Raw genomic sequence first — 26,815 nt, forward strand, 5'->3', positions numbered from 1 at the left:
TTGCTCTGTGCAGAGTTGTGAAGTTGGAATATCAGTAGTGAAATCCCAGGATGGTGAATATGATGTAGATTGAATTATAACTCTCTCCAAGGTCGTTGATATTATATTCCTAACTTTTACCCTTAAAGGTTTGGAAATTCAATTTTAATTATTGTTAACATGCCTCATAAATATCCAGGGGAATACAATGTAGACCTGTTCATACATCCAGAGAGCCAGAATCTGGCTTGAGTTGTTTTTTCTTCCACAGTTGGAGAAAATTGTGGTGTTCGGCTTGCCTCTTGGGGCATGTTAAACCACTTTTAATGCTGTCTCTTATTATTTTCTAACCATATGCACTTTCCGCACATATCTAACTAGCTGCCTCAGATGAAACCCCAGTGTCTGGCCAAACTGGTGTAAATCTTCAGTAAGTGGTAAGAGGGAACAGAGTAGCACAGTGCCTCTAATGTTCAGACAGTGCACAATTTAATAGTTAGACCTCGTCGTCTCAGGAGCAACTTCAGATTTTGTTCCAGTCCTATAGAATGGAAATTTCTGAGCTGTACTCCCTTCTCCCAGTGGCTGCACCAGGCAACACTTCGTTGAAACTAGGTTGGCCTGTGTGCCTGGATAGTGTGGTGTTGCTATTTAGCTCTTCAGATCATTAACCTGGGATGTGTGGGACATAATTATTACTTCTAAAGAGCATAGCACATATCTATCAAATTGCTATTCTATGCTGTATGTAAGTAATCACCTAAAAAACATAAATGTCCCAGAACATCAAAACCTATATGTTAGAGGGAAGCTGCCGAGAAACCACCATGCTCGTCCAGTTAGTGGCATGTTGTCAGTCCACGTGGTAGATCCCAAAGGTGGATGACCATAAAATAACAGCAAAAATGCAGTTTTGAGTTTCTAAATGCAGCTTTGTCTTTGGTCTGAGAAAATCAGCCTTCTGCCATATTTTGGTATATGAGCATGCACATATTTTTTTTAAAATCAGGAATCTTCTTTTGTTGTTTAATTAAACCTACATGATCAGACTTTGGTACCACTGTCTCTCCCATCCCCTAGTGTCCATGCCTGTCTTCTGCATGGTTCACGCATGTGTTCTGAGTAATGCTGTACTTTCTTCTTACTTGTCTGTCTTCAGTTGAGTTCAGCGCCAAACCCTGAGCTGGAAACAGTCTCAGGAATTTTTCTTTCATCAAGATATTTTCTTCCAAAGAAAAATTCTGAGAATGGGAGGGTCACCTTGAGAACTGTTTGATGATATATTAGCATAGTTCAGTGGTACATGTCTGTGTCTGTGTGTGTACATGAGTATGTGTGTACTTGTGTGGTTTTGTGTATGTGTGTGTGTGTGTTTGAGAGAGAGAAAGAGTGAGAGAGAGAAAGAGAGAGGGAGAGAGAGAGGAGCAACCTATTATCATATACCCATCCTATCTAATAAAAGAGTAATATGCAAGTTGACCGTACCTCTGCTACACCCACAAGCCACGCCCACCAGCCAATCAGGAGCAAGTATGCAAATTAACCCAACCAAGATGGCTGCAGCCATGGAGAGAGCAGGAAGCTTGGGTTTCCCTGGCAATGGAGGAAGCCAAACTTTCCACCTGCCCTGGCCTGCCTTGGCCTCCGCTTAAGGCTACAAAGTTTCAATTATAGAAGATAAATAAATCCCAGATACCAGGGCCTCCGCTTGGGTCGCTGGGAGGTGTGGCCGGCCTGCAAACCACCACAGGCCACTCACCCAGGCCGCCCCACACCCCAAGAGAACTTCCACCCTGATCTGGGACACCCTTCAGGGCAAACCAGCCAGCCCCCACCCGTGCACCAGGCCTCTATCCTATCTAATCCTATCTAATAAAAGAATAATATACAAATTGACCGTCACTCCAACATACATGGCTGCCCCCATGTGGTCAAAGATGACTGCCCCCATGTGGACACAAGATGGCCGCCACAAGATGGCCAGCAGGGGAGGGCAGTTGGGAGGGATCCAGGCCTGCAGGGGAGAGCAGTTAGGGGCAATCAGGTTGGCAGGGGAGCAGTTAGGCATCAATCAGGCTGGCAGGGGAGTGGTTAGGGGGTGATCAGGCTGGCAGGCAGAAGCAGTTAGGGGCAATCAGTAAGGCAGGCAGGCGAGCAGTTGGGAGCCAGCAATCCTGGATTGTGAGAGGGATATCCGACTGCCCATTTAGGCCCAATCCTGGTAGGGCAGTTGGACATCTCTTAAGGGGTCCCAGATTGGAGAGGGTGCAGGCTGGGCTGAGGGACATAAACCCCCTGTGCATGAATTTTGTGCACCGGGGCTCTAGTTTATATATAAACTTCATGGTTGAAATTCTTACTTCAAACACATTTGGCTGATTCACACACAGAAACCTAGTGTTAAGTACACATGGCTCAGACCAACACTAAGTGACGGAGTCCTGGCGCGACAGGTGGAAGTTCTCCCAGAGCGGCTGCGCTCCACACCTCTGAACTGACAGGGCAAGGGAGCCCATGACCACTGGCATTCCAGCTGCCAGCTAAGCTCACAGGACAGGACATAGGTACATGCCATGTTCCAGTGATACTATCAATTGTCAGAGATCGGGTGGGAAACTTAAAGGAAGGACAAAGGTTCAGCCATTTAACCACAACTAAGCCATGCCTCCTATAAATATGGTCTTTATGTAATATCAAGGCAGAAAAACAACAGTGAGAGCCTTCACATACATTGGTTGGGAAGTGTTATGTCTAGATTTGGCTTTTTACCAAACATTTATTTGCTTACTAGAGACCTAGTACATGAAATTCGTGAACGGGGAGGGGAGTTTGTCCCTCAGCCCAGCCTGCACCCTCTCCAATCTGGGATCCCTCTCACAATCCAGGATTGCTGGCTCCCAACTGCTCGCCTGCCTACCTTCCTGATTGCCCCTAACCGCTTCTGCCTGCCAGCCTGATCACCCCCTAACCACTCCCTTGCTAGCCTGATTGATGCCTAACTGCTCCCCTGCCAGCCTGATTGCCCCTAACTGCCCTCCCCTGCAGGCCTGGTCACCCCTAACTGCCCTCCCCTGCAGGCCTGGGTCCCCCCAACTGCCCTTCCCTGCAAGCCCCGTTGCCCCCACCTACCCTCCTCTGCTGGCCTGGTCACCCCTAACTGCCCTCTTTTGCAGGCCTGGTCCCTCCCAGCTGCCCTGCTGGCCTGATTGCCTACAACTGCCCTCCCTTTACAGACCTGGTCCCTCCCAACTGCCCTCCCCTGCTGGCCATCTTGTGGCGGCCATCTTGTGTCCACATGGGGGCAGCCATGTGTGTGTTGGAGTGACGGTCAATTTGTATATTATTCTTTTATTAGATAGGATAGAGGCCTGGTTCACGGGTGGGGGCTGGCTAGTTTGCCCTGAAGGGTGTCCCAGATCAGGTTGGGGGTTCCCTTGGGGTGTGGGGCGGCCTGGGCGAGTGGCCTGTGGTGGTTTGCAGGCCGGCCACACCCCCCAGCGACCCAAGCGGAGGCCCTGGTATCTGGGGTTTATTTATCTTCTATAATTGAAACTTTGTAGCCTTGAGCGGAGCCCAGCCTCCTGCTTGCTCCGTGGCCACAGCCATTTTTGTTGGGATTTATTTATCTTCTATAATTGAAACTTTGTAGCCTTAAGCGGAGGCCAAGGCAGGCCAGGGCAGGTGGAAAGTTTGGCTTCCTCCATTGCCAGGGAAACCCAAGCCTCCTGCTCTCTCCGTGGCCGCAGCCATCTTGGTTGGGTTAATTTGGCTGGTGGGCATGGCTTGTGGGTGTAGCAGAGGTATGGACAATTTGCATATTACTCTTTTATTAGATAGGATATCTGACTGTGATACGACTAAGTGCTTGCTCACAAAGAGGAAGAGAAGCACAAGAAATTTAGTGAAAAAGCTAAAATACACTGCCTAAGGCAGTGGTTGGCAAACTCATTAGTCAACAGAGCAGCAAACCGCAGCTCGCGAGCCTCATGTGGCTCGCAAGCTGCAGTTTGCCGACCACTGGACTAAGGTATACTCCGTTACACATAGGTTCTGCTTTATTTTGATAGCCTCTGTATTTACAGAGGCTAATATTGTTTTGTGCAGGGCCAGACTCATCAATTCAAATCACTTGTCCTATACTGGGTATCGGATTGTAAAAGTGTGAAGAACTTTCACACTGAATATTGGTAGGTAGAGCCTCATCTTCCCACAGGTTCTCCATTTCAGTGAGTGGCTGGCTGCATGTCCAGCTACCAAAGCTAGACACCCAGGAGTCATTCCTGTCTCTTGTTTCCCTCACTCACATCCAATCCATCTTTAAGTGCTCTTGGTTCTACTCCCAAAGACATCCCACCTGCGACCTGCTCTTTATTTCTATGCCACCACCTTCACCTAGTTAACACCATCTCTCACCTCAGACCCTTCAATAGCCTCTTTACGAGCCTTCCCCATTTCCATCCTTGAACCCTCCAAGCAGCACTTTTTAAAAATAACACATCATGTTTTCTGTGGCTTCCTGTTGCACTTAGAGCCAAATCCAAACTCCTACCGTAGCCTGGAATGTGCTGTGTATTCCAGTCTCTGCCTAACGTTCCAACCTCATGGAGTGCCCCTTAGCCTTTGCTCTCTGAGCTCTGGTCACAATGGCCTCCTCTTGTTACTAGAGAAGCCAGACCATGTACTAGCTCAGAGTCACTGTTCTTGCTGCCTCCTAAACCTGAAGCACTGTCACTTTGCATAGCTGACTTGCTCTCATCCTTTAGGCTCCAGTTAAATGTCATCTCCTTCAAGAAATCTTCTCTGATAATTCTACCAAGATAGGTATCCCTAGTTACTCTGTATCACAACAGCATGCTTACTAGTATTTCATTTGCAGACTAAATCACATCCTCAAATCTATTATTACTTTAAGTATATTTATCTATTGACTATCTCCCCTACCACATTGTGAACCCATGTGGTTTAAGTACATTCACACTGTTATGCAAAGATCACCACCATTCATCTTCAGAACTTTTTCTTATTATACCAAAGTGAAACTCTATACCCATTAAATAATAACTCCTTATTTCTCCCGCCCCGCAGCTCCTGGAAACCACAAATCCACTTTCTGTCTCTATGAATTTGACTACTCTAGGTACCTCATATTAGTGGAATATTTTGAATCAATTTATTTTATTGCTCCTTTACTAACATAGGCCTTTACTCTCTATATAGAAAAATCTCATTTATAAGAATAATTTCCCAATTTTATTGATAAAACATTCTACTAGGATCCTTCAGAAGTTTAATTCACTTTTGAAAGAACTAATGTTTGGAAATTAAACAATATTACAAGGCACTTTTAAGATATACAAGTATCATTGATCATAAGGCCTGTTACTCTTCTGTCATTAATCTGGCTTTTGGATTGTAGAGAACCTTTGATACTAGGTGGCGTTGAAGAAAATTTAAAAGAACAAATAGCTCAAATGGTTATATGATAACTGTTGTTAATGTTTTTTTCTTGCTATTCAGTAGCTGATGCTCTTCAGTGAAACTGTAGTTTGGTTTCATGGGCGCTCATACAAGCCATTTAAAAAGTGAATAAATAGGAGCCAGCTGGTTCTTTAGCATGGAATTTGCAAACCATTAAAAATGAAGACACTCGCTATAATTTTATTATCTTTTTTTAAAATTTTTTTTATTAAGGTATTATATGTGTACATATCTTACCATTGCCCCCCCCACCCCACTCCCATACATGCCCTCACCCCCCAATGTTTTGCATCCGTTGGTTACTCTTATATGCATGCATATAAGTCCTTCAGTTGATCTCTTATTTCCCCCACCTCTCCCTAACCTTCCCGCTGTAATTTGACAGTCTGTTTGATGCTTTACTGCCTCTGTATCTATCTTTTTGTTCATCAGTTTATAATGTTTTTCATTATTTCCAAATGAGTGAGATCATGTGGTATTTTTCTTTCATTGACTGGCTTATTTCACTTAGCATAATGTTCTCTAATTCCATCCAGGTGCCTACAAATGGTAATAATTCCTTCTTTTTTATGGCAGCCTAGTATTCCATTGTGTAGATGTACCATAGTTTTCTGATCCAGTCATCTGCTGACAGGCAACTAGGCTGTTTCCAAATCTTAGCTATTGTAAATTGTGCTGCTATGAACATAGGGGTGCATATATCCTTTCTGATTGGTGTTTCTAGTTTCCTAGGATATATTCCTAGGAGGGGATTACTGGGTCAAATGGGAGTTCCATTTTAATTTTATTATCTTGATGGTAAACATATCACCGAAACCAGAATTTCACTTCTGTTCACCTTCCACCCATTCCGCACCCCCTAGTAAAGGTAATTGAGAGATAACTTTGGCAGCAAATGAAAATCAGTAATGACTTATAGGATATCCAGTGAGGGAACAAGTAATGTCAGGTACATGATTATTCGGAAATGAGATATCCTCTTTCCTGGACAAGATTGCTTACTGTTTTCTTCAGCTTGCAACAGAATAAAATGTGGTAACAATTTTCTGGAGTTGAATTGCTGCCACACGTAATTGGGTCCCACATAACTATGGCCTGGGTTTTGGTGAATTTTGTAGTATGCATTTTTAAAATTTATTTTTATTTTTTAAATTTATCTTTATTGTTGTAAATATTACAGATGTCCCCTCTCCCCCTCCATTTGCTGTTTTAAATAATATTTATGTTAACATTTATAATAGTAATACTTTTCACTTAGGAATTAAAGAAGTTAATAGGTAAGATATTAACATATAGTTTGTTTTATTTATGCTTTATTTCTAAAGTGCTTTAAAAACCATTCATTACAATTAAGCTGTACTTCAAATACAGTTGCATAAAGATAAATATTTTGCATATTATAGTTTAGTAAAGTTTTACAAAGGTTCATATTCTTTAAATAACATTATGTAGACCATAGACCATGCTCAATAGGTAATCTTGCATGTAGTATTTTATAGAAATGTATGGATTGGAAAGTATATTCAAAATTTATTGTCATTAAAAGAAACACATAACTTGAATGAAATGGGAGAGGCAATATTGCCTAGTAAAAGTAGCCCAGAAAGGAATTCCCACTTTCCCCAAATTTTTATTCTGGAAAATTTAAAACCTACATTAAAGATGAAATAAAAATATACCTATATACCTTCCACCTACATTAAATATTTGTTAACCTTTTCCACTTTTATACACAAAATACTCTCTATATGTATATATGTATATGTGTATATCTCTATAAATATATAATATGTTTATATATAATATATGTATATAGTAGTATATGTATACATTATTATATAGTATTATATAGTATACTAGGGGCCCAGTGCATGAATTCGTGCACCTGAAAAGAACTGTGGGCCATGAGGCTGTGGTGGGCACAGGGCAGGTCTTGGCTGATCCTCCACACTCCCACCTGGCCCCTTCTGCTGTGGCCCCGGTCCTCTGTCTGCCGGCAGCCCCGCTCTTGCTTCCACCACTCCCATGCGCTGACGGTGCCAGCCCCACTCGCACCTGCTGATGGCATGGAGCGATTGGGGCTGGCGCCAGCAGCGGGTGCAAGCAGGGCTGACACTGTCAATGGGTGCAAGCAGCAGCTGCTGCCCCAATCACCCCTGAGGAGCAGGGGGAGGTGGAGAAGCCCTGAGGAGTAATTGGGGCTGGCAGTCACCACTGACAGTGCTGAGCGATCAGGGCCAGCGCTGGGTGCCCGCAAGTGGGTGCAAGCGCTGGGCAAGACTGTGGTGCGTGGGAGCAAAGAATTTGTAGTAACCACCAGAGGCTCGCCCCAATGACAGCACCCAGTGCCTCGCCTTGGTCTGGTGCCTCCACTCATCTGCTCCACCATCCCGCTGCTGCTGATGCCCGCCATGTTTCACGCGCACCCCCTTGTGGTCAGCACACGTCATAGTGACCGGTTTGTTCCGTTGTTCCGCCCTTCAGTCTATTTGCATATTAGGGTTTTATATATGTAGATAATATTATACATTATTATTATTTCTATATATATAATTATATACTGTATAAGAAAATATATAAAATTGTTTTGCTGAATCACTTGAAAATTAAGTTGCATACATCATAACACTTCATCTCTAAAAAATAAGGACATTCTCGTATGTAATACAATATCATGATCACATCTAAGGGAACAACAGTTCCACAATAGCATGTAATAGCAGCCCATAAAAAATTTTCCCGTTATCTCTTTTTGAGACAGTATCCTTCTTCCTCTTCCTCTTTTTCTTCTTGCTCGCAGCTGGGGGTCATATACTTTTGGAAAAGTACAGGACAGTTGCCTTTCAAAATCACAGATTTTGGATTTTCTGATTCCTTCCTCACGGTGTCGTTTATCTTGTTCTTCTATCCCTGTGTGCCCTCTCAGCTGGAACTTAGGTTTGTAAGCTTGCTTTGATTAAGGTTTGACTATTTGGGGCATACCAGTAAACTTCATAAATAATGCTTAATACTTTATATTTCATCAAATCAGGACCTGTGGACCTAAGTTTGATCATTCTGTTAGGATCCTGGTTGGAGAATGCCCCTGGAGTTCCATCCAGGTCGTAGCTCCAGCACTAGACAGGGAAGCAGGAGGTAGGGGTTTATGGTAGAGGAGTGATGTCATGTATATAAATGTTCTTTCTAACACTGTGAATTCAGTTGACTATTAGGATAATGGAGTAGTGTGTGTTAGCCTTCTTAAATTTTGGTTTGTTGTTTGGTTAGTGAGCTTGTGGAGAGTATAATTAATAAAGTATCTCATAATCAATCAACACTAAGGAGATGAACACTATTTTGCCGTGATTAGAAGGGTAGTCCTGGTTGGGAGATACTGGATTGTGTTGAGTGTTGATGATTCCAGGGTTAGAATCACATTTCTAGGGTTAGACTTTTAGGTAAGCAGCCAGCTCTCTTGCAAACACCTCCAATTAATAATGGAACATAAGCTCTTCTCAAAGTTTTAAAAAGAAATAGAGACCCATTCAACTGAGAGCCCTAGAAGGCAAAATCACTTTGGGAGCTTATGCAAAATATGGATGCCCTTACCCAGTGCCACATCTACTGTGTCAGATTCCATGGGGGAGGCCTGTGGGAGAACAGGGGTGAGGCTCAGGCATCAGTATTTTGCAGAACCTCTCCAAGGGATTTGGTTATGTCCTAAGGTTAAGAATGATTGGAGTAAGAAAAAAATAGCAGTTATGAGACTGATTATGATCATGGAACTTCTTTGCCTTAATTTTCTTCAGACCAACAGTTCTCTGAACTCTTTCCTAAGAAGGAGGTATTAAAATTCCATATATCAGGAACTTAGGCAAACCAGTGCGCCCCAGGGCAACCTACCTGGAAGAAAGAAGCATGGCTGTGACCCTCTCTGTCATGAATAAATTGAAATCGCATCCTTTCTTTCATTTGTAATTTTTATGAAAAGGATTTAAAATAATTGGAGCCTAGTGCCCATAATTATATCCTTGTGCCTTCCCTGCAGCTTGTGGTTTCGTGACTGGGCAGGAGTGACAAGAATTCATTGGACCACAGAATATTCTTTGTGAATGATGCATTTGCTTCAGAGTGAAGTCTGAATACAAATGAAGGTGACATGATGCTATATGTCACAGCATTCTGAGCTGCAGAGCTGGAAAGGAGCTGAGGGTCGAGGCGGACACACATTGGTTAGATCTCAAGCACTGAGGCCAAATCTGTTGGGACTGAGGAAAAATCCTTGAGCCTCACCACTCAGAATGGGAACATTTAGAGGCAGAATTTCCCATGAACTAGCTATACTAGGGTAAGCCAGTTAAAAACAAGTAAAATTGCATTTTAATTTTGGAAAGGCTTGGCCTGTTGCCCTAGTTCATGGAGGTCTTATATGGAAGTGATTGTAGAGCAATTTGCAAACAGCCAGTCTTTTTAGTACTATATTTTAGTTGCATTAGGAATAATGATTTACGTTGAAGGAATGAGTCAGACGTTACCCAAGCGTTGAATAAGGCACATTCCCTGTCTATCTGGGAATATTTTATTTGAAAAAAATAAAAAAGTATGTAAATTTAGCCTATTATCATGTAAGTGCTATGGGCATAATTGTACATAATTGGATTATTAGGAAGGAATTGGAAGTGTGGGCAGATTTTTTTTTCCTGTGGTTGGAGTATTGTACTAAAAGCAGCATAACTTTGGTAATTTAAATGAAGTATGGGACATAAAGCACATGCTGCCAAATCGGAATGGCATTTGAAAACCACGTTGATACAGCATTGACCTTCCAAGAGATTTTTAGATCCAACTCTGTTTCATCCAGATTATGCCTCTCCCTCTGCAATCAGCAATTTTTATTGAAAATATGGCTCTATAAATATATTTATGTCCACTTACTAATCTGCATTGGCAAATGAGCTGGGTCTTTGTCCACAGTGATAAGGATCTAGAGTGGCAATGTGTTAAGTCCATAAATTTTGTTATACACACTCAAACTATTTGCCAAATATTCAGAATATTTAATAAAGATTGCTCCCTATGGGCTCTAGAGATGACTAATGAATATTGTCAGAATTAACAAGTGCCATTTCTATTCCATGTGTTCCATATTGAAATGAGAGCAAGATGTTGTTGACCCTGGAAAAGTCTTAAGGGTTATTTTTCTTTTTGTGAAGGCCTTCCAATGAGGAATTCATGTCTGAAGTCATGAACCAGTGTTAGACAGGACTGAATCAGATTTTCCTAGCATTTTTGTTTTGTGCCCTGATTCTGCCAATGTCACCCACAAAACACAGTGTTTGCACCTACCCTGAATCTTTGCATATATAATTCCGTAGGATATCTTGGGAAAATGAAGAGGGGAAACAAATCCAAGCAGTGTTGAAGAGAGGGTCTTTAATTAAAATTCATGTTTCATTATGTTTTTTAAAGATTGAAAATGGCACACCAACATGAATCTGTTTGATTAAAGCATTTGCATTTGTCTCAATACATTAAGAGGAGGAAAAAAGAAATAAATCTAAATTTTCTTCCTTGTTACCTAACATGGAAGGTTTCATTTGTTTTTTAAGTAAAAGATTGTGTTGCTGTGATCTTTCTAGCTTCAGATTTAAGATCTGTATAGTCATAAAAATCTTGGTGGCTGTGCATGAGACAACATTTTTCATGCTAAAGGAATTCATCAGTAATATACACTGAATGTTGTGTATAATAATGAAAAATTGGAAGCAATTTAAATGACGTACAGTAACAAAATTACTGAATGAATTATTCTGTAACGTCTTGGAAAATTATGCCATCAGAATCATATTTTGGAATAGTATCTATATATATAAAAGCTACCATCGGTTGCTATGATGCACACTGACCACCAGCTCAATGTAGTAGCTGCCCCCTGGTGGTCAGTGCCCTCCCACAGTGGGAGTGCCGCTCAGCGAGCTGACCGAGCGGTGGTGGCAGCGGGCGAGGGGCGCAGGCTCCTCCCCAGCCGCCTGCCGCTTCGTGCACTACTACATCCCTCGGGGGATGTCGGACTGCCCATTAAAAATACACACATGTAAAAGTATATCAGATAATATAACCAATATGGTATCAAGGGTAATTACATGTAAGGGCTATGGGAATAATTGTGAATAATTATATTTTTATGTTCTTATTTATATGTTACTGCTTTTGCTAATTGTCTGAAATAATTATTTTTGAATCAAAAATGCATGATAAAATATTAAAATAGAAAAAGAAACACCATATTTCAGAGAAGTATTCATTGAATGTCTATAGGCAATATGTGGAAGAATTGGGCCAAAGAAAGAAAGATGACTTTAGCTTTGCCCTTAGTCCCATGTAGTTCTTCCATCTAAAAGCAAACTGCTGTGGTGCTGAGTGACTTTTTCTTTATTGACAGAATGAAATGAAGGCAGAGATTGTATTCAGCAGCTCAAGCATTTAATTTCTGTATTCTTGTTTGAATTTAGTATATAGGGAGGAAGAGCAGATTTTCAACAGATATGGCATTATGGAGAATATTAAAATATACCTAGATTTGACTATATAAAAGTAAAAAATAATTAGGTGGGTGAAATATCCATAACAAAGTAAAAAGACAAACTGAGGAAGTGTCAAGAGGGTGGGCTGGGAAAGGTGGGTGGGGCCAGAGCATATAGAGACTTGAGGGGAACAACTGTCATGAAGTCTTGTCCTTAGCAAATGGCATGTCTCTGTTCCATGAGCTACTTTGAGAAAGAAAGAAAAAAAATAAAAATGAAAACAAAACCCAGGGTTTCATTGGCACACACAGGGATGTTCATAAAACCATAGAATTCAGAGGGGAAAGGAACTTACTGAGGTCATCTAGTCCATCCCAAGACTCACAGGAAACACTCTATCTGTATCTGTGTGCTTCCAAAATGACACAAGGAATCTTGCAATGTTGGGTAGCGGATGGGAGCCCATGAGCCTTGCCACAGCCCAGCCTCCCTTATCAGTTGAGGCCCTTATAGAGCAGAAGGGGACATTATGGTCCCAATTTCTCCCACAGGAGACAGAGGACAGCCTGGCTTTGGTCTTCTGTGTTCCCCACATCTTACTCTTTCTTGCTTTCTTGTTGGTTGCTGAATCCAGATGGACTTTCTCCCTTATTCAATAAATAAATAAATAAATAAATAAATAAATAAATAAATAAATAAATAAAGGCAGATCTTGTATTTTGGTGAGACTACTTGGAAATTCTCCTGTGGCCTTCCTTAGCTTATTTCTGTTTGCTTTAAGATGTTCCTTTTGCCCAGGGATTATAATGATTTCAGACCATTGTTCTTACTCTTTATATTATTCAATACCTCATGTCTTTATCATGGCTAAATTTAAAAAAAACAACTTTTTTTGGTTGTTTACTTGTTTTTGTATTTGAAATAAAACAGATTCAGTTCAGAAGAAACAGGTAACTATTTCTTTGGTTAAGGAACTTCCAAGAAGAAGGTGACATGAGTTGCCTCACTGAAAGTTCTTAAATTCTTTGTTTTTACAACTTGAATAATGATAGACTGTAAGCTCTGTGAGGATAAGGACTTTATCTCCTAATCACTGAAGCATCTAACCAAACATTGGGCTGTTTCATAGTAGGCACATCTGATACCTTTTCTTGAGTGAGCGGATATGTAATAATGTCATTATGTTATATTTGTATGGCACATCTCAGGTGTAGTATCTGTTAGCTCATCTGATCCTCACAACAACATCTTCAAAATGGGTAGGAACTAAAAAAAAAAAAAAAAACACAAAAAACAAAATGGGTAGGAACTGATGTTTATATCCCCATTTTGTAGGAGAGGGAAATGGGGTTCAGAGGTAGAATGGACTTCCCAAGGCATCATATGAGGTCAGTGATTTGGAGTTAAGCAAGATGGGGCATAGGGTTCCTCTGCTGGAGGGTTCTGGTTTTCTGGACTTTCATGGCTTTCTCCTTCTTTATTTTCAGATTACAGGACAGGCCCATGCTTCACTGTGGTCAGCAACCAGATGTGCCAGGGACAGCTCAGCGGGATTGTCTGCACAAAAACCCTCTGCTGCGCCACCGTGGGCCGAGCCTGGGGCCACCCCTGTGAGATGTGCCCTGCCCAGCCCCACCCCTGCCGCCGCGGCTTCATTCCCAATATCCGCACAGGAGCTTGTCAAGGTAAACCCCAGGCTGATGGAATTATTAATGGATTCATCTTGTTTGCTCTGGAGGGCCATTCTCCAACAACGTTGGAGAGAATGGAAAAGCAGCATCAGAGACATAACTTCACGATTTCACTGATGGTATGACATCCAACTTAGGCGTGTGAAGCATGGTTCTCCCTGGATTTTCCTTGCCAGCAGTTTCTCCTTGGGACCCCAGAGGTGCTTCCCTGAGGTGCTATGATTCTAGTTATAGCAATGCTGTGTAGGCACACAATCAAAATTTGTGGTCAAGGTAGTTTGTTTTTCTTGATTTTTTCCCCCTTCATATGAAATCGTTGGAGTTTCCCTGTCTCCTAGGTTGTACTCAGTTGACCTGAAGAAAATTGCATTGCTCTCCATTTTACTGTTGTATCTCTCTCCATTTTATGGGCTACAGTATGCTTTTTTTTTTCTTTACAAGTCAGAAATAAATTAGGCTTTGGTTCACAGTTTTAAATATCCCCAGATGTTGCCTGCTTGCTTCTTCTCCTGCCTCCCCTAGAAGCCCTTACTCTGTTTTTGGCTTTTACTCCTGTTCTTCCAGCTGTACAAATTCTTTTATTGTCTGGATGTCTGGCAGGAAACAGGAGGAAGTGAACGGAGGCAGCCGTGCACTAAACTGATGGGCCTGAAAACTCCCAGGCTGTCTCTGTTTCCTTTAAACATCTTCGGTGCTTTTTTAGCAAGTTGCAATATTTGCAGAAAATTCAGGGTATGCTTTTCTGAGGCAAATAGAGACTAGTTTGGTTTTGTTCTATATGTTAATTCTAAGGGTAATATGCAATAAAACAGAACTTGAGCTTAATCACACAGTTCTATGGGTCTCCATTAAATGATACTTCAATAAATTCATCTCCTGAGAAACACTGTTGGTGCTGGCTTCTGGCTTCTATGTACAACATACGACTCCTTTGGATGTATCCTTCTCAATATCAGAAACAGCAAGAAGTCACTTTGAAACTAGAATTACAAAGCAGTTGATTGTATGATTTTATAAGATAGGGTAAATTTAGTTCCCCTTTTCTTTGGTGTCTTTCACTTTTCTCAAACTTAGAAAGTCCCAGTGAATTTTGAAGAAATTCTTGGCCTTGGTGTTCTGAAATCAGCTATGCCCATGAACTCACTGACTGACCAGGGAGCCAGAATTTGAGTGCCCAGCTGCCCATCCATGAGTCAGAGGCTGAGGTGCTAAGATAATTTGGAAGAAAGAGAATTAAGAGAGAGAGGAAAGAGCTACTGCTCTTTAGCTTTGCTGTTCATTTAATACAATCTGGACATTTCCAGCATTTTCTTTCTGTCCTTCCCTGACTCTGCTATTCAACATCCAAGAAAAAAAATATCTTATAAGAAAATTTGTGAAAAGCCATGGAATCAAAATGGTAGTTGTATTGCCACTTTGTGAATGAAATTCTTCATCTCCACCCTGAGGGATTCTGCTGTCAGCTTGGGGCTCTGTCTCCTTGCTGGTGTTCTGAGTCCTTGGGCCAGATGTAAGGGGCTGTGGACAAAAGGGTTTATCAAGGAACTTATTGGGTCTTCATTTTTGGACTGTATGGCCAGTAGAGAAGTGCCCTCATCTATATTTCCTCTTGGCCAAAAATCATAATCAACAAGACTATATAGTTTTGCTTCTATGTACAATCTTAATTTTAAATAACATTTTAATAAACATATTTGACCTACCAAGTGAATGGGAAATTCTGACCTAAGAAAAAATTGAGATAAGCTTTAGAGCATAATTTAATTATATTTCACATACAGTCATTAATTTGTGGGCCAGGACATTCCATCTAAAACAGGAATCAACACTTTCATACCAAAACTAGAGGCCTGGTGCACAAAATTCGTGCACAGTGTGTGTGTGTGTGTGTGTGTGTGTGTCCCACAGCCCAGCCTGCATCCTCTCCAATCTGGAACCCCTCGAGGGATGTCCAACTGCCTGTCCTCTGGGGATCGGGCCTAAATTGATAGTCAGACATCCCTCTCACAATCCGGGACTGCTGGCTCCCAACTGCTTGCTTGCCTGCCTGCCTGATTGCCCCTAACCACTTCTGCCTGCCAGCCTGATCACCCCTAACCACTCCCCTGCCAGCCTGATTGATACCTAACTGCTCCCCTGCCGGCCCTATTGCCCCTAACTGCCCTCCCCTGCAGGCCTGGTCACCCCTAACTGCCCTCCCCTGCTGGCCTGGTTGCCCCCACTGCCCTCCCCTGCTGGCCCGGTCACCCCTAACTTCCTTCTCTTGACAGCCTGGTTGCCCCTAAGTGCCCTCCACTGCCAGCCCAATTGCCCCTAACTGCCCTCCCCTGCCAGCCTGGTCACCCCTAACTGCATTCCTCTGCCAGCCTGGTCACCCCTAACTGTCCTCCCCTGCAGGCCTGGTCGCCCCCAACTGCCCTCCTCTGCTGGCCCAGTCACCCCTAACTGCCCTCCCCTGCCAGCCAGGTCACCCCTAACTGCCCTCCCTTGCAGGCCTGGTCCTTCCCAATGCCTTCCCCTGCTGGCCTGATTGCCCACAAATGCCCACCCCTGCTGGCCATCTTGTGGTGGCTATTTTGTGTCCACATGGGGGCAGCCATCTTTGACCACATTTGGGTGGCCATCTTGTGTGTTGGAGTGATGGTCAATTTGCATATTACCTCTTTATTATATAGGATAAAAGGTTGTTCTTTTGTTGCCCCTTTTTCTTTGTGCCAACTTTTCTCAAGAACGCAGGTTGTTTAGAGGTCTTACAACTGGTAATTGCTCTCTTGCTTCACACAATGAAGAGTAAAACTAAAGAGGATAGTAGGCTTCTAGATTTCTAAGAAAATACCCGAAGCAGAGGAAGAAGCATTAGATTGCTTCCCTGGGGTTCTTCATTAAACCAGACTTTTGCATGTTGCTGATGAAGAGATGGAAAAAAAGTACACGCACTTTCACCATCTTTCTAACTGGATGTAATGAGCTTGGACTGATTACATTTGTTCCTGGAAGGTTCATAGTTGAGGCTCCATGTAGGACCCACAAGGTTTCTTCCTTGGGTGCTGTGATACAGCAGTGAATGAAATGAACAAAGAACCTGGTCTATGGAAGATAATCAATTTATAAAATAAAAACAAAGCAAACCTATGTATTAGGTCACTTGATGATTCATCTTATGTAGAAAAATAAGCTGATTAACTAAGAAGGGTGCTGACTGATGGGGGGCTGGGTGTTTCTATTAGACTGGTCAGGGAGGGGTCTTCTTCTGAACTGCCTTAGGAGCAGAGACCTGATGGATGGGACGACAAGAGCCAGGCAACTGTGTGGAGAAAGAATGGTCCAGGCAGAAGGGCCACCACCACAAAGCCTGTGGCAGGGCATCCTGGGTGTATTTGAGGCCAGGCAAGGATGCCAATGTGCATGGAGAAGAGTGTGAGAAGGAGGAGGTTAGGAGATGAGGTCAGAGAGTAGAGGGGTTCAGCCGTGGGCAAACTACGGCCCGCGGGCTGGATCCGGCTGTTCTATCCGGTTCTCTTGCTCTCCCCTCCGCTCCTTTACTTTGAATTTATATTAGTTCACACAAACACTCCATCCATGCTTTTGTTCCAGCCCTCCAGTCCAGTTTAAGAACCCATTGTGGCCCTCAAGTCAAAAAGTTTGCCCATCCCTGGGTTAGGTAGAATTTTCTAGGGCTTAATGTGGATTTAAGTTTTGAGCTGAGGTGGACATGATGTGACTTTAAAAGGACCTCACATCGCCACTCTGCCAGCAAGGTGCTTCATTTGGGATTTCTCACTTCTTGACCTAACTTCCTGGGTTCTTTAATTTTTATTGCACAAGACAGTTCTACAGAATGCAAGGTGAACATGTTGCATTGAATTTGTATAAAAACATTAGCTCTCTTGTGTAGTCTGAGTGACCTTATTTAAGTAAATTCTGTTTTAACTGAATTATTCAATACAACTCAAAGACAGTTTTGCTATAGATTGTGTTACGTTTTTATTCTAAGGGTTTCTTGAATAACTCTAGTTTTTAATATCAACCGCTTTTGTCATTGTACCTTTGTACTTTACAGCATGCATGATCAAACCCCCAAAAGTTAGTATAAATTCTTCTCTACATGAGGAAAGATGGAAGATGGGAAAATAAAGAATGCTTGTAACTTCATATAGAAAGCATTATAAGAATATTTTATATGAATTAATAAATTTTGTATAAATTAATCTCTTTCTCTCTCCTCTCTCTCTCTCTCTCTCTCTCTCGCTCTCTCGCTCTCTCGCTCTCTCTCCCCTCTCTTTTTCTCTCTCTGACCTAAAATCTGACAGATGTGGATGAATGCCAGGCCATCCCTGGGCTCTGTCAAGGAGGAAATTGCATCAATACTGTTGGATCTTTTGAGTGCAAATGCCCTGCTGGACACAAATTTAATGAAGTGTCACAAAAATGTGAAGGTAAGAAATATCAGGCTTTGTAGTTCGAGGGTGGAGGGGCAGGTAAAATCTAAATCAGTGGCGAGCTTTTTTTTGTAAATTGTTCCTAATTCCTTCTGTCTTTGTCATTCCTATGAATGTGTAAATATAACATTTTTACCAGGAATAATACGCCTTCGTTCTATGGAACCAGAAAAGCCCGGCAGCTTTTCCACTTTTATAGACTCAAAATAAGAGATCCATCTGAATAAAATTAAAACATGACATTTTAATTTAATTTCTGTTGTTGACATTATTACAGATGTCCCCCTTTTTCCAATATTTGGGTTACAATGTTTAAGACACATATTTTTGCATAGTTCTGGAGATATAAATTTAAATTTGATCATTACATATAATTTAGAATACCTTATCTTCTAATGTTTTCCTACTTAAAACGTACGTCTGATTTTTTTTTTTTTTTTAAAGAGACCTATGAACTCATTTATTCTCCAAGTACAAGTAGGGTAAGGGTTAGGGTTAAGTAAAGTTTAGGCTTTGCTTTTCTGCCTATTAAATGGACACCTTTTTATGTTAATCAAACAAAAATAACTTGAGGTAGATTGATTTATTTGCATTTAGTTTATAGATTGAACTTCTAAAAACATATGTACAGAAAATATGTTCATATTCACCATTACTGCTCTGTAACAAAAAGAGGCCTGGCTTCCAAGTGTAATAAATACTATTTTTTTTTTATGAGAGGGAAACACCCAGGAAATAAATAAGCAGCATTGAATCCTCTTTTCTTTGTGAGTGCATGTACCTTATGTGTAATATCTGACAATAACGTACCACCATTCTCAGGCCTACATCTCTGATCAGCAGATAAAACATTTTTCATCTTTTGGTTTACACTCTAGCACTTACGTTGTCTTCTTTCCTAGATGTAAGCCATTACCTCTACTTTTTTTTAAAAAAAATATATATATATATTTATATTTTTATTGACTTCAGAGAGGAAGGGAGAGGGAGAGAGAGATAGAAACATCAATGATGAGAGAGAATCATTGATCAGCTGTCTCCTGCATGCCCCACACTAGGGATTGAGCCCACCACCCAGGTATGTGCTCTTGACCGGAATTGAACCTGGGACCCTTCAGTCCGCAGGCCAACGCTCCATCCACCGAGCCAAACCAGCTAGGGCAACCTCTACTTTAACAATTATACTTCCACATTTTAAAATATTATGGTACAGGTTCTTAGGTATCATCATACATATATTTTTATGGCATTAATACACTACTAAGATTTATCACATGCAAAATCCACATCAGTTTGGGCTGTGGCTTACAGGCTTAGGCTGTCTCAGATTAATATATTCATCTTCAAGAGACAGGACAGCTTTCAGAGAGGGGAATATGGGGCGTAGGACTTGGCCAGTCTGTTTTGTTTTCTGGAATTATTATTGCTTCCAGTCTGGCCTAGAATCATTTTCCTACGTCCCTTATCTTTCACCCAGACCCATCAGTTAGCATCAATTGGGACTGATCACCTTCTGTGGTTGTGAACGAGACAGAAGACACTCGGATTTAATATCCAGACAGAAAGAAAAATGATTCAAAATCCTTTTATTAAAGCCAAGAAACCTATTATGGTGGTGTATCTAATGGACCAAAAATTCAGTCTGAGAATTACTTAACCATTTCCCACAAATATTCCACCTTAACCCCCATTCCCCAAGCTACATATTGAAGTCAGTAGCAAGATAAAAACCGAATACTTTTGGCTAAACCATTTTTTCTTTCTTTGACATATACTGTTACATTAAGTTCAGATAGTGGGGTTTTTTCTTCCTTTTTATTTTTCTTTGCAAATTTGATATTGGAAGGGACCCTGTTTATACTACGTGTACTGTGAGATGCCCTCCTTAGCCTCTGGTTAAGGAAAGTAAGCAGAAAGCCCTCTCAGGATGCTTGGTGAGCTGGGTCCCTGCCAGGCTCTTTGCTCTTCTCCCGCTGCAACACCTCACGATGGGGATGGCATAGCTCTGGGCATAGGATCATCTCCAGATGCTCAATAGGAGGAATTCCAGACACTCTGGCCCACGTGGCTGAAAGGATGACGAGACCATCTATGAGCCCTCAGAAGATGGTCAGGCCAGAGTGGGATTCTGTGCCCTTGTGGGCATTGTGCTGGCATCTTTGTCATTACTTTGGGTGGCTTTTTAAATGTATCTTCCTCTTGACTGGAAGCCCACAGTAATTTAAAAACACACACCAGTTCAATCAAAAATTGGCATTAGCCAATTTACAAGATGCTAACCTTCACTGCCTTTGTGATTGGGAAAACAGCTTTCCATAAGATTTTCCTTTGGGAGAATTCTCCTTTCTTAAAATATTCCACTTTTCTCAAAACTTAAAAACAAAGTCATGTACCAAGTTTTGTATCAACACACACAATTTAGGTACATTTGACGTGTAAATGAACAAACTGAAGTGGTTAAATAATAATTATTAAATTTTCATAAATGGGAGAAGAAGATTGAGAGTCATCCTGTGAATGGAGAAAGACAGACACAGTCCATGCCCTCCTTCGCTGGGATTTTTTGATGACTAGAGTGTGCACACTAAAAGGACATGAGCATTTTCTTCTTGGAAACCAAGCCCTATTTGCATAGGCTATTGTGGGGGAAAATTAAGAAATAAAGTGTAATGAAAGGATTAATTTTTATTTCTGGAAGAAGTCCCTTGGATTCCTTATGAACCACTCATATTTTGGGATTTAGATTATCACCAGCCCAGCCTTTAGCAATTATAATAGTGCTGCACAATGCAAAGGGCTTTTTAAAAATGTAGTTCTTGAGTTTGTGCACTCCCTACTATGTGAGCCAAAAACCTAGGACTTCCCTTTCTGATATAATGGCATACTTATCTGATGGCTACTTGCTATTAGGGATTCTTACAGCTCAGGCAGCAAGAATTCCTGGGTTACTCAACCCATAGACATAGAAGGGGCTCCATCTTCTGCAGCTGCTTACAGGCCCTTGGCTCTCACTGTTCAAGGTCGCCGGTTCCCTGTACCGCTGCTGAACAAAATCTCTGTGGTAGAGACATAAGAGCCCTGGAATAGAGTAGACCTGGCCTCAGTCCAGGTAATGTCCCTCATCCTCCGTGTGATCTTGGACAAGTCGATTCCCAGCTCTGAGTTACTTTCTGTTTTCAAATGAGGAAGTTGACCAAGATGGTATCTGGGTTCTTTCCAGTCCCGCCATCCAGACCCTTTTGCCACATTTCTCACTATTGTCCAGTTGTGATCAGGCTGTCGGTGCTGGGTGAATAAGAAACCATGGACACTGGCATACCTGGTGTGACTATCAAATAGCATGCCTGATGGTTTCTTCCATGTGGCTTGAAGAATCAGCCTGTTTACTTTTTAGTCACACATTTTTCACTGGATTTTGTGTGTGTGTAATAAAGCAAAATTCATCTCACAGGCTTGGTGACATTCATAATTAGTAGTGTCACATGTTGCTTTTAAACACCTGCCTCAATTTTTAGTTTTATATTTTTCTTAGTGAATAATTTAGATAGTCCAGATCAGGTTTACTGGTTTCCCTTATTTCTCACTCAGGGTAGATGTCCATGGTCCTGGATGGAGCTCCTGAATATTGATACCTGGACCAACCTCCATTCCATTTGCCCTCTCCTTTCTTCCCTCTGCTAGAGGAGCCCCAGGATAGGGAAGTGGCTGAGGGACAGGAAGAATGCCCAGGGAGAGACAGAGGGAAGGGAAGGAAGACCAAGAACAAAGATGGGGGCAGCAAATCCAGAGGAAATGGACCTATCATTTGTGTCCCTTCTCAAGTTCATAGCAAGAAGCTAACCATGGCACAGGCATCTCCCAAGGGCTAGATACTTCCCAGCAGCTCTGCCTCTCTCTCCTGCCCCAGGGGAACAGGGGAAGTGTCTCAAGCACAGAAGGACCTCTTCCCAGCCAAGCCTCACTGCTCACCAGGCCCCTGAAACGGGTTTACTTTTGTGGCTGGCATTTGAGACAGATGGACTTGCAGAAACTGAGAAAGCCACTGTTCCTAGACTCTCCTACCTGGGGTCCCTGGTAGGAGATAAATGCAGAGTGATAAGAGCCTGGAGAAATAATACATTCATATGAATGAATTTCAGAGTATGAATGATTCTAATACAAATGCTTTATTTATTTAGTATTTTCCTCTTGAGACCTCCTCATACCCTGGTCATGAAATCAGAACTCTTGCTTCTGTCCCTGGGAAGCAATAAGACCGAGGAAGCGAATGGGTGCAGGGAAGTAGAAAGGCCCTAGACACATGGAGGAAAGGGCTGTGTCACTGAGGAAAGGACACTGAAGGGGACTCAGAGCCACTGAAGCTTTCTCACATTGAGCAGTATGGCCTGGGAGTTTTATCTTGATCTGTGTGAAAATTAGGGAGGTTCGCACTTCAGTGAGTTTTCTAACCTGCTGCCATTTGAGGGTGTGCACCTAAGTGGAAACTCTGTTCCTCCCTCTCCCCAGCCCCTGGCAGTGGAGACTTGGGTTTAACATCACTTTATAAATGAACCTCTCTGCTCTTATTTTGGGTATTACTCATGCCAGTTCTCTGGAGGCCTTCTGGGCACCAGAATTACAGGGATAATTGGATGCGTTGACACACATAAAGCATTTAGACAATGCCCGGCACCCAGCACATGTCACCTCATTCTTATTGTTGTTGTGATAATCTTCAGTAAGGGGTCCAAATCTGACCTAGCCAGCATATGAAAGATGATTTGCCATCTGGCCAAATTAATTCTGGTTTTAAAATGGCTTTTCTCTGATATATGCTATCACATAAATAACCTCTTTGGATATATATATATATATATATATATATATATATATATATATATATATATAGTGTTTTTAATAGGAATGGTAGCAACCATTTATACTAACAGGTAGAAAAAGATTTCTTTCCATAGACACTATCTCCCCACAGGATCTTTGATAGATATTTTATGACTTAGACATTTACTTTTAGGGGCACTTTGAGAAAGGTGCTTTCTTCTTAATACTGTTGTGTGTTCTGGGTGGAGCATCCCAGTGTCCCCCACTGCTCTCCCCTGAACCCACAGAGAAGCATCATAATGGCAGTCTGAGTGCTCCTGAGAACACCATTTTGGCCAAGTTTGGTCATCACTCAGACCACATTTTCTTCTCTGAGGGATTTTAGTATCTGCTTTGTGGAAAATCAGATTAAAACACAATGTAATAACTGATGCAGATCATAGAGTAAATAGAGAGGAAGCTTAACTGAATGCAAACCATGGAGAGAGAAGGGGAAAACAGAATTTAAAAATAAGTGACATTTGGACTGTTAGCATGCTGTAGTTACTTGGTGAAATAGCAGTACACAGTTTTAGATTTTAAAGGGGAAATTTATTTTATTTTGCTCTAATAATGAATTTGGTGAATTTCTTGGGTAAACCTGTGTTGAGAGGAGAAGCACCCACTCATTGAATTGACTGTTTTATGTGCAGCTTTTATTCTGTAAAGATTGCTGTTTCTGGCGATACTGTTTGACTAATGTCACATCTGAGTCCTTGGGTGACAAACAATTGTCTATTGTGTTCTATGAGTACTGCAACTCTTCTTTATGTTCCAGATATTGATGAGTGCAGCACCATTCCTGGAATCTGTGATGGGGGCGAATGTACAAACACAGTCAGCAGCTACTTTTGCAAATGCCCCCCCGGTTTCTACACCTCTCCCGATGGCACCAGATGCATAGGTAGGTCTAATTGTAAACAGCGTGCATGGTTTCTGTAAATTAGTTCCATAACATCTCTCTAAACAAGTCTGTTAAGGGGGTCATATAATTTCTCACTTAATGTAAAATGTACATTTATAGAAATCTATTAAACAGTCAAGCAACCTTGGAAAGAGCAGAGGCACCCTGTGGTCCTGTTTGGGGATTTTTGTCTCCCATAAAGAGAGGTGATCCAGAAGACCCTATAGATATCCTCAGGCTATGAATTAACCTGCAGTTATGCAAGTGTCAAACCATGAAATAGTGCTTGACTCTTCTCTCTTTTGACCCCCAACCTTCAGTCACTTCCTGGGACCTATACTAATTCAGGTCTGAAGTTTTGCCATAATCTTTTCATTGGTCTTCCTGCTCCCTGGCTTCTCTACAATTTATCTTGTCAGATTTATCTTCCTCAAGTAGTGCTCTGATTAAATAACTCTCTTGCTCTGGTAGTTTTCCAATAGGATTTGGAGATTAGTGGATCCTTCAGGTGCTGCAAGCCCCCCAGAGCTTTTGGGGTTAGAGAGGGAGCTGTGAACATGGGGAGGCTGAGTGGAGAGGGCTCTTGCCTTCCACCCCCAATCCCCACATCCACACCCTCCAGCTCTGTTTTTGTCTGGTTGGATGTTAAACTTCCATGAAAAATATTAATTAAATAAGGGGTTCTGTTGTTTAAAAAAATAGATTTGACAACTGCTGGATTTAACAATTGCTAAGACTCCCTTCAAAACCAATTATTTTAGACTAAAGTTCAAGTTTCAGAGTGTGCAGCCTGATAGCTAAGAAGCTTTGCTCTCTGCCCGCTCCCAACCTCACTAAGTTGTCAGCACAGCTCCTGCTTCTCACTCTCAAACAGGCCATTCATTTTCATTTCTTCATGCCTGTAATCATACATGTTGTACCCATCACTCAAGACACCTCTCTTCCCAGCTCAAGCTCCCTTTCACATTCTTCTCAGGTCCTCTGTCTTTGAGGATGTCCCAGACCAGCTTACCTGAAAGCTATTTCTCCCTTACTTGGGGACATGCTTCTCATAAATGGCCTCATAGGGAAATTCTATGCCTGCATGTTTTTATCTCACTAATTATGCTGCTAAGCTATCCTTAAAGACTAGTAACTGCTGTCCTTATATCCCTGGTGGTTCTCAGCACAGTTTCTCCAATGTCGTAGGCACTCAGTAAGTATTTGTTGAATATCAAGATGGGTAATTCTTTACTCTTGGGACAATGCTAGGAAGCCCGTGGCAAATGGCCTTGGAGAAAAGCAAAGGCTATCTTTTGATGTTTGTTTCTGGCCCATATTTTTGGAGACACTCAGCTTCACATCCTCACCACAGGCCATGGATTTCAGACCAAAACTAAATTGCACTTGAAATTCTGAATTCCTTTTTACTTAGTCACATATAATAAAAGCCGAGGGCAGTCTCTTACAGTTGACATTTGGATAACTACAACTAGTGAGGGATGGATATCTGACTTTTCCTTAGAAACAATGGGAGTGCCCAGATTGCTGGATTTTCCAAGATCTATCCATAGAATAGGAACTGCAGTGAAAGAATGGCAAGTGCAATATATAGTTACCCCCACCTCCCCCCCAAAAAAAGTCCCAATTAGCATATGATCTCTAGTGGATATGTTTAGCACAGAGGTAGATCAGAAGTCCTTTCCTGGCCAGATAATAGGTAGATTTTTTTTAACCTTCAGAGACTCAAATGACATTAAAATGGTTAAAACACACTTACAAATCAGATTGCTTACATTAAAAGTTTTTTTTCTTTTTACTAGATATATCCATCTAATTTTTTTACAAGGGAAGAGAATGGGGAGGGAACTAAGATTTATGGATTACCTTGGTCTGAGGTACTTTATAGAAGTTACCTAACTTAATGTTCATGACAGTGCTATAGATGAAAAAAGCTGGGGTTTAGAGAGTCCAGGTAAATAGGTTGGTTCAGTTGTTTAAGTGACTAGTAAGTGAGGGAGCTGGATTTCAGCCTGGGCCTCAGTCCACAGTCTGGCCACCTTCCACTGCTTCCTCCCAGATGAAGCCCATGCAGTAACTTTCTTGCCATACCTCCAGGCAAATGCTGTTTCTCCTTTGGAACTTTCTGGTACCCATAATTAGCAATTTATTATATAAAATTATCCAGAGGACATATTTGCCTTTGCTAATGCTAATATTTCCTGCCATGATAAACCACAGAGACACCCCCCTCAAATAATCCCTATTGGCAGGAAAATAGACTTAGTCTCCAACTTATATACAAATCCAAGGCTAGTTGGTAAGTTGGCTGTTTGGAATCAGTAAATCTAACCAATAGAAAATTCCATATGTAGATAGTGGTCTGCAGTGTTTCCATATACACTGAGTGGCCAGATTATTATGATCTCTGAACGCATAATAATCTGGTCACTCAGTGTATAGCCTATATAATAAAAGGCTAATATGCAAATTGTCCCCTCCACAAGGAGTTTGACCAGCAGGCAGGCTAGCCAACCGCCCATGTCCCCTCCCCCTGGCCAGGCTGACCGGACCCCAACCATGCACAAATTCATGCACCGGGCCTCTAATACACACACACACACACACACACACACACACACACACACACACACACTGAGTGGCCAGATTATTATGTGTTCAGAGATCATAATACATAATAATCTGGCCACTCAGTGTAGATCTCTTCACATCCTGAGACTCTCAGCCCTCCTCAGCCCCAGTGCCCACTGTGTTCTGTAAGCTCTGGCAGAATGTTTCTTGTTCTGTGATCATTTGTTGGCACACTATGATCCTTTGTGTAGGGTTGTCTTTTCATAGTAGTGTGTCTGTCACATCAACTTCCAGGAGTCCTAAAGATGTCCTGTACCTAGTTTAGGCCTCACTGCCCCTAACTCTGGGCTGGACACACGATGCTAGTGATTGGATAGGAGAGGCCTGTTGATA

The 26,815-nt window shown here is 41.9% G+C and overlaps 1 protein-coding gene across 1 annotated transcript in view; it reads left to right on the plus strand.

Moving 5' to 3' along the window:
• The window catches only part of FBN1 (fibrillin 1), a 239,295-nt gene that overhangs the window by 96,912 nt on the left and 115,568 nt on the right, over positions 1-26,815 (plus strand). The window contains exons 7-9 of the mRNA XM_080644028.1: positions 13,448-13,645; positions 17,962-18,087; positions 23,726-23,851. Of these exons, the coding sequence (XP_080500154.1) occupies positions 13,448-13,645; positions 17,962-18,087; positions 23,726-23,851 (450 nt within the window). The remainder of the gene's footprint in view (positions 1-13,447; positions 13,646-17,961; positions 18,088-23,725; positions 23,852-26,815) is intronic.

This window comes from Plecotus auritus, assembly GCF_963455305.1.
Source record: "Plecotus auritus genome assembly, chromosome: 1".
In the NCBI taxonomy this organism is placed as follows: domain Eukaryota; kingdom Metazoa; phylum Chordata; class Mammalia; order Chiroptera; family Vespertilionidae; genus Plecotus; species Plecotus auritus.